Source organism: Globicephala melas, chromosome 19 (genome assembly GCF_963455315.2).
Source record: "Globicephala melas chromosome 19, mGloMel1.2, whole genome shotgun sequence".
NCBI lineage: Eukaryota > Metazoa > Chordata > Mammalia > Artiodactyla > Delphinidae > Globicephala > Globicephala melas.
In genome coordinates this window covers 11,410,544-11,418,614 of record NC_083332.1, presented here as the reverse complement: position 1 = coordinate 11,418,614, position 8,071 = coordinate 11,410,544, and the positions used below count along the sequence as shown (strand labels likewise).

At 56.0% G+C, this 8,071-nt stretch overlaps 1 protein-coding gene across 1 annotated transcript; it reads left to right on the top strand.

The window, feature by feature from the left end:
• Positions 1-269: 269 nt before the first annotated feature.
• Positions 270-3,363, top strand: RABAC1 (Rab acceptor 1). The gene is made up of 5 exons (XM_060289562.1): positions 270-437; positions 730-942; positions 1,247-1,344; positions 2,929-3,030; positions 3,113-3,363. The coding sequence occupies exons 1-5, from the start codon at positions 382-384 to the stop codon at positions 3,199-3,201; spliced, it is 558 nt and encodes a 185-aa protein (XP_060145545.1). The 5' UTR covers positions 270-381; the 3' UTR covers positions 3,202-3,363.
• The last annotated feature ends 4,708 nt before the right edge of the window (positions 3,364-8,071 follow it).

Here is an 8,071-nt window from a genome sequence, read left to right as displayed (position 1 = left end):
GGAGTACACAACGTTTTCTGCCTTTAGAGCTCCGGCTTCTGACTTTAGAGCTCGCGTACCGCCCTGACTCCTGACAACCCACCTTTTCCGACTCCACGCGTCCTGCTTCTGAAACTACAACTCCCACAATGCCCAGAGGCGTCACTTTACGCGACTACATCTCCCAAGGTGTTTCGCGAGCCACACCACCATCATGGCGCCCACTCTCTCCGACATCATCGGGACTACAACTCCCACAATGCTCGGCGGCAAAAACTACCGCCCCCAGACCGGCGCCACGTCCGCTCCCGCTCCGCTGGGTGAGGCCAGGCTCGGGCGGGTCCCGCGGAGTGTGCAGGGCCCTGGGTTCGTTATAGCGGTTCTTTCCCTCATAGCACAGACATGGCGGCCGAGAAGGACCAGCAGAAGGATGCCGAGGTGGAAGGGCTGAGCGCCACGTGAGCAAGCTGGATCTAACCCCCCTGACCGAGACCCGGGAGTCCTGGTCCCCCGCCCCTTCCTCCCTGGGGTCCTAGGAATCCGGGCCTCCAGACACATGAGTCTGGGCCCCTGGTGTCCTCTTCGAGGACTCTGGAGTCTGGGTCCTCAGCCCCTTTCTCCCCGGGGATCCAGGAGTCTGTGACCATATCTTCCCCAGAACCGCGGAGTCCGGCCCCCCTCGGTCCTCTTCTTGCTCGAGAGTCCGGGTTCCATCCCGGTCTATCGCTGACCTGGCCCCGCACCCACCAGGACCCTGCTGCCGAAACTGATTCCGTCCGGCGCGGGCCGTGAGTGGCTGGAGCGGCGCCGTGCTACCATCCGGCCCTGGGGCTCCTTCGTGGACCAGCGGCGCTTCTCGCGGCCCCGCAACGTGGGCGAGCTGTGCCAGCGCCTCGTACGCAACGTGGAGTACTACCAGAGCAACTATGTGTTCGTGTTCCTGGGCCTCATCCTGTACTGTGTGTGAGTGCCTCTCCGGCCCATCCCCGCGCCCACCATGCTGCCTGGCCCGCACTGGCCGGCCCCGCCCTCAGCATTCGGCCCCTCCTCTCACTGGCCAGGCCCCATCCCCGTGGGGTAGTTCTGCCGGACCTTTTGACCGAAGGGCCAGGTTCCTACTCCCGCATCAGCCTGGCCAGGATTCAGTGTGACCAAATGTGACCTAGCCCCAAGGGCGTAGCCTGTCATCCGCCAGTGTAGAAGGTCAGGACCTCCGTGTCGGGCCCAGTCCCAGCTGCCTGACGCATGCCTCCCTGCCCTCTTCCAGGGCGACATCCCCCATGCTGCTGGTGGCTCTGGCTGTCTTCTTTGGCGCCTGTTACATCCTCTATCTGCGCACGTTGCAGTCCAAGTTTGTGCTGATGGGTGAGAAATCCCCTGCCCTCCTCAAATCCTGGTCTCTTGGAATGCAAGCCTTTGACTCCAAACCTAAGTCCTTGTGAACCCAAGTCTGCCCAAGCCTAGATCTACACTAGATCCCCCAAACTCAATCCCTTAAAGTCTCAGACACACCGGATGCTTCCACCCACTCTCAGCCCCCCAAGTTGCTATTCCCCAAGCCCAGAAGATATCCCAGAACCCACCTCCACCTGCTCCTGTCCCTTAAACCTCCTTCCCTCTCCCTCCTCCCTTACCTCTTGCCAAAGGCATCAGCTGCAGGTACCCACATTGGACACCAGGTGGCGACCTTACACTGGCCTATAGCTGGGCTCCCCTTTCCTGCTTCCTGGGGTGGAAGTGGAAAAATCTTGGGACTTCTCAGAGAGGGAAGCTGAGGCCTGTGGCTCATGTGGTCCCAGACTGGCACCAAGCGCCACTGAGAAGAAAGAGGGGCCTGAGTTCCCAAGTAGGGGAAGCTCAAGGTTTGGAGGGGGTATAAGGGGGAATTGGGATCAGACAAACAGGTAGAGCTAAGACAGAATCCTTCAGAAGCCTGCCAGTTTTGTACATGACAAAGATGGGCTGGGTGGAGGGGCATGTCGGGCAAGCCCAGGGCATGGAGGGAGCGCCTGGGGCATAGACATGACGTGGCTTCAGCCACTGCTGCCATCCCTTGTAAAAAATGACGAAGAACAATGATCCACGGGTTTCCATCCGAGGATACAGAGGACTGACTGTATTGTTTTGTGAAATCATCCAGGGACTTCCCTGGCGGTCCAGTAGTTAAGACTCCAAGCTTCCAATGCAGGGGGCCCAGGTTCCATCCCTCGTCAGGGAACTAAGATCCCGCATGCCGCACAACACGGCCCCCCACAAAAAAAAACAAAAGAAAGAAAAATCATCTAGTTTCTCGGTCAGCCACAAATCAAATCAAATTCTTGTGGAATAATATGCAGACTCAAAAGATACATCCACGGCCGGGGCTTCCCTGGTGGCGCAGCGGTTGAGAGTCTGCCTGCCGACGCAGGGGACACGGGTTCGTGCCCCGGTCCAGGAAGATCCCACATGCCACGGAGCGGCTGGGCCCGTGAGCCATGGCCGCTGAGCCTGTCCGTCCGGAGCCTGTGCTCCGCAACGTGAGAGGCCACAACAGTGAGAGGCCCGCGTGCCACACACACACAAAAAAAATACATCCACGGGTCAGACTTGGCCCTTGGGCCACCAGCTGGAGACTCTAGGTCTACGGGAGTGCAGGTTGGAGCAGGAGAGCTGTAGTCTCGGGAAAGGGAGGCTGGGAGCTTCCTAGTAGGAGTGGGGTTGGAGGGTGGCGAGGGGGCTGAGGAAGGCCCCTTGTATTCCCACGGACAGTGGGTGGGGACGTTGGAGGCATGGGTGGGGCCTGTGGACTTGGAGGGCCTTGGCACTAGGAGTTTAGATCCTGAGGCTCCCGGACAATCTGGTGTCTTGTGACACCAGATTGGTGGTGGTGGTGGTGGGGCGGGTATCAGGGGTTACTCTGGGAGAGGGCACGAGTATCAGAACAGCTGCCCCAATGCCGTCTGCTCCCAGGCCGAGAGGTGAGCCCAGCCCATCAGTATGCTCTGGCTGGGACCGTCTCCTTTCCCTTCTTCTGGCTGGCTGGCGCAGGCTCCGCCGTCTTCTGGGTCCTGGGTGAGTACAGGGTCTGGGTAGCGCTGTGGGCAGTGGGGGCCAGGTGAGGCAGCCAGGCCCTGAACTGCCCGTCTTCCTGCAGGAGCCACCCTCGTGGTCATCGGCTCCCACGCCGCCTTCCATCAGGTGGAGGCCGTGGACGGCGTGGAGCTGCAAATGGAACCTGTGTGAGGCGGCTTCAAGGACCTGCCAGCCTCCCGGGCCAGCTGCCCTGTCCCCGTTCACCCCCGTCCCGCTCGGCTCTGCAGGTCTGGCCAAAGGCCCCCTTCCCATTACAAGCCCGGGGAGGGACTCCAACTTTGGAAATAAAACTGTTAACAGTTGTTCAGCTAATATTCTCCCAGGGTCTTCTGGGGGTCTGTGCCGGGTGATGCTGGGATCCTGCAGAGGCCAAGAAGGTGGGGAGCGAGTGGGCCACGGGCATGATGGGAGGAGGGTGGTGGACAATAAACAAGATGGATAACAGATATGATAGGACGGCCAGTGATGTCAAGTTCTAAGGAGGAGAAGAGTATGCAGGAGCCCCCGAAACGACCCCCATATTCGGTGATTTGCTAGGAGGACTCAGGACTCAGTATCTAAGTTGTACTCACAGATGTGATTTTTTTTTTAAGCTAATGAATTGCCACTTACTGGGGCTTTATTTTATTTTATTTTTAATTTATTTATTTTTGGCCACGTTGAGTCTTAGTTGCTGCGCGCGGGCTTTCTCTAGTTGCGGCGAGCGGGGGCTACTCTTCGTTGCGGTGCGCGGGCTTCTCATTGCGGTGGCTTCTCTTGTTGTGGAGCACGGGCTCTAGGCACGTGGGCTTCAGTAGTTGTGGCACGCGGGCTCAGTAGTTGTGGCTCTTGGGCTTAGTTGCTCTGCAGCATGTGGGATCTTCTCGGACCAGGGATCGAACCCCTGTCCCCTGCATTGGCAGACAGATTCTTAACCACTGCACCACCAGGGAAGTCCCCAGATTTGATTTATTATCATGAAAGACTATGAAGCAAAATCAGCAAAGGAAAAAGGCACATGGGGCGAAATCCAGAGGAAACCAGGCACAAGCCGCCCAGAGTCCTCTCCCAGTGGAGTCACCTGGATTGAGTGTAATACCCCCAGCAGTGAAATGTTGTCTTTGGGGAAGCTCATCAGAGACTTAGTACCCAGAAGGAAAGCAGTTGTTCAGAATAAACAACATCGTTTGCACAGACAGTTTAGACACGAGAGCCACTCTTTCAGGGAGTGGTGAAAACCGTGCTGAAACCCAGGTTCCCAGATACCAGGCAAGGGCCACTATGCAAGCAGGCCTCTCTAAGGACAGCAGTCTTGGGCCTACTCTGTTAACTCTTCCTCATAGAGAAAGTTCTGGAAATGAGTTATAGTTTAAAGAAGACCTCCCTGAGATGACGTTGAATGAAGACTTAAATTGAGTGAGGGAGCCGCCGCAGATCTTTTGGAGGAAGAATGTTCTGGACAGAGGAAGCAGCAGGTGCAAAGGCCCAGAGACAGCACTGTACCCGGAGGTTTGAGGAACAGCGAGGAGGCCGGTATGGCTGGAGCAGATGGGGGGGGGGAGCGGGGGGGGCTTTGGTTTTCCTGAGTGAGGTGAGAGTGACACAATTTGCTTTTCATTGTAACGTGAAGGCTGCTGTGTGGGACTGCTGACAAAAGAGAAATGCACGTGGTAGGGAAAGCACTTGGCAGGTGTGACAGCAAAGTGAGGTGACAGGTAGGGTCTGAAAAGCTGCTTCAGATGGGGCTGGTCTGGGAGCGCTCTCCAAGGAGGTGGCATTTCAGTGAGCTCTGAGGGAGGCGGAGCCAGCCACAGGAAGAGCTGTGGGCCGAGTGGCCTAAGCAGAGGTACAGCCAGTGCCCAGGCCTGGCAGTGCCTTCCCCTGGCCTCCCCAGCTTCGTGTCTCCATCACCAGAACTCACCGGTTTATCGTTCATTCAGCAAGTGTTTATCGGGGGCCCGCTGAGTGCTCAACATTGTTCTGGAATCCTGTCACATACGGTGGCCACCAGCCACATGTCGCTACTGAGTACTTGAAACATGGCTGGTCCAGATTGAGATGTGCTCTGAGGGTAAGATACCCACCAGATTTCAAAGACTTAGTAGGAAAAGGGTGTAAAATATCTCGTTAATAATTGTGTATATTGGTTATGTGTTGGAAGGATAATCTGTTGGATATGCCAGGGTAAATTATTATGTTCACCTTTTTCTTTTACTTTTTAAAATGTAATTCAGTAGAAAACACAGGGGACTTCCCTGGCAGTCCAGTGGTTAGGACTCTGCGCTTCCACGGCAGGGGCCACAGGTTTGATCCCTGGTCAGGGAACTAAGATCCCGCATGCCGCGCGGCACGGCCAGAAAAAAAAAGAAAGAAAGAAAATACAACATTACATCTGTAGCTCATATCCTGTTTCTACTGGACACACTGGCTTAGATGCTGGGGAACCAGCAGTGCCACAAACAGACGTAGGCCCGCATTCATGAGCCAAGCAACAACCAGCAGGAAGCTCTCAGCAAAGCCAATAAAACAGATGAGGCTGGAGGGTAGCTGGGGAAGGAGGGACTCGCTTAGAGTGGAGGGGAAGGAGGGACTCGCTTAGAGTGGAGGGGAAGGAGGGACTCGCTTAGAGTGGAGGGGCAGGGCCTTGCTGAGCAATGAGCAGAAGATTGCCCCTCAGAGGTCTGGGGGAAGAGTATTCCAGCCAGAGGGAACTGCAAGTGCAAAGGCCCTGAGGTAGGACCTGCCCAGTGACAAGGCAACACTGTGGCTGGGGTGAAGGGAGTGACATAGGAGATGACGGTGGGGAGGAAGTCGAAGACCAGATGAGGCAGGACCTGCAAGCCATGGGAGGGCTTTGGATTTTAGCTTAAGGTAATGTGGAACTGTGGAAGGCTGGCTTTTGAGCAGGGGAGGGACAGGGTCAGGTGTGAACGTTGGAAGTATCTCTCTGAGGGACTTCCCTGGCGGTCCAGTGATTGGGGCTCCACGCTTCCACGGCAGGAGGCACAGGTTCAATCCCTTATGGGGGAACTAAGATCCTGCAAGCCGTGCCTCACGGGCTAAAAAAAAAAGAAGAAAAAGAAAATCCGTTCGGTGTCGTGTGGGGGATGGGCTGGAAGGAGTGAGACCAGGGAGGATGAGCCAGGTTGGGGAAGATGAGGCAGGGACGTGGAACGGAAAGGACGGACGGGAAGGCAGATTCAGGAAGATGAGGGTGGGCGCTTGGCGACTGACCTGCGTCGGAGCTGAGTGGGAGAGAGCAGGCAAGGGTGACCCCCGCACTTCTGGCAAAATGGGAACATGAGGGGGCTCAGGTGTCTGGGACCACTCTGTTCCCAGTCACCAGGGGCGCACTTCCAGTGGCTGCCACCAGAGGGCAGAAAAGGGCTTCCTCCAGACCTTCTCCAGGGAGGGAGCCAGGGATGGACTTGTCCTGGCCAAGGAGACCTGGGGTGCCTGAGGAGAAGAGTCTACTTAGAGGCCAGGGTCCCAATCCCAACTTGGGGGTGGCAGAGGGCATTTAGTTTGTTAATCCAGCTGCCAGTATTCCCAGGGGAGACTGCCCTTTGGGGTGGGTGGTCACTCCGTCCAGTTTCCACTGCAGGGCCTGGAGTCAATGTGGTCAGGCTGACTTGTTTGGAGGTGACAGAGGCCGGGGGCCCAAGGACCTGGGACTGAGATCCCTGGGGCAAGGGGTCAGCAGCCTGGGTCTGGGGGTTGGTGGTGGGAGGCTGAGACTCAGGCCAGAGGCCTAATCTGGAGGTGACTAACTCCAGGTCCCTAACTGATGTTGAGACCAGAAGCTTCCATGGGGGTGGGCAGAACGGGGGGGGCCACCTCCCCCTCTATCCCTTCCTGAATGACCTTGGGGTGGAGAGTTTTGGTTTGGGGAAAGAGAAACTGGGGGCTTGGTGTCTCATCAGGGGACCAAAAGTCTGGTTGTCTATTTTGGTGATAGAGGCTGGAGGTCCAGTTAGCTGGTTGGAGTGACAGATTGGGGCTCTGGCTGTCAACTTCATGATTAAAGAGCCCGTGGGCCCAGGTTTGGGGTGACAGGGACAAGGGATCTACTTGTCCAGTGTAGAGTGACAGAGTCAGGGAGTGCCTGCACCTCATTCGGGGTGTCAGACTGGCCGTCTGATTGTCTTGTTTGGGGTGACAGCTTGGAGTCCAGTCTCTGGTTTGGGGTAATAGAAATTGGGGATCTTTTATCAACTTTGAGGTCATTTATCTAGCTTGGGGTGACAGACTGGGATTCCTGAGGACACTGGGAGTCCAGGGCCCTAGTTTGGGACGACAAGGTAGGGTGTCCCCTGGGCTGGAAGCAACCTGATCGGGGTCTGATTGTTTCTTGAGGTGGCAGAGACAGGCAACACTGTCTGGTTGGTGGTGACAGAGCCTGGGCACCCTGTTGTGTAATTTGGGACACCAGAGATTGGGGGGTTCTCTGCCCAGTGTGAAGTGACAGCAACTAGGAGATTTTTTTTTTTGGACAACATTTGCTCTTCTTTTTTGGCTGTGCCACGTGGCTTGTGGGATCTCAGTTCCCCAGCCAGGGGTTGAACCCCTGGGCCAAGGCAGTGATAGCACCAAGTCCTAACCGCTAGACCACCAGGGAACTCCCTAGGAGATCATTTTTTTTAGTTTGGAGAATGTCTGCTTGTCCTGTTTGAGGCTGAAAACACTGGGTCTAGTTCTCAGATTTTAAGTGACAGATTTAGGACTCTTTTGTCTGGTTGGGAGTGACAGAGACCGGAGTTGGAGGTGTCAGATGCTGGGGTTCTTGTCAATGTTGGGGTGATGGTGACTAGTCTAGTCTGAGGTGACAGACCGGGGGTCTTATTGTCTAGTTTTCGGTGACCAAGACTGGGCCCTGGAGTTTCCTTAGGGGTATCAGATTTGGCGTCGAATCCTTTTGGGGGTGACAGAATGATAGTCTAGTTGTTAGGTTGAGATATCAAAATCCTGAGGTTTGGGATATCAGATTGAAGTTTCAGTTTCTAGTTTGGAGCAAAAGAAATCGGGGGTCTGGTGAACTCCA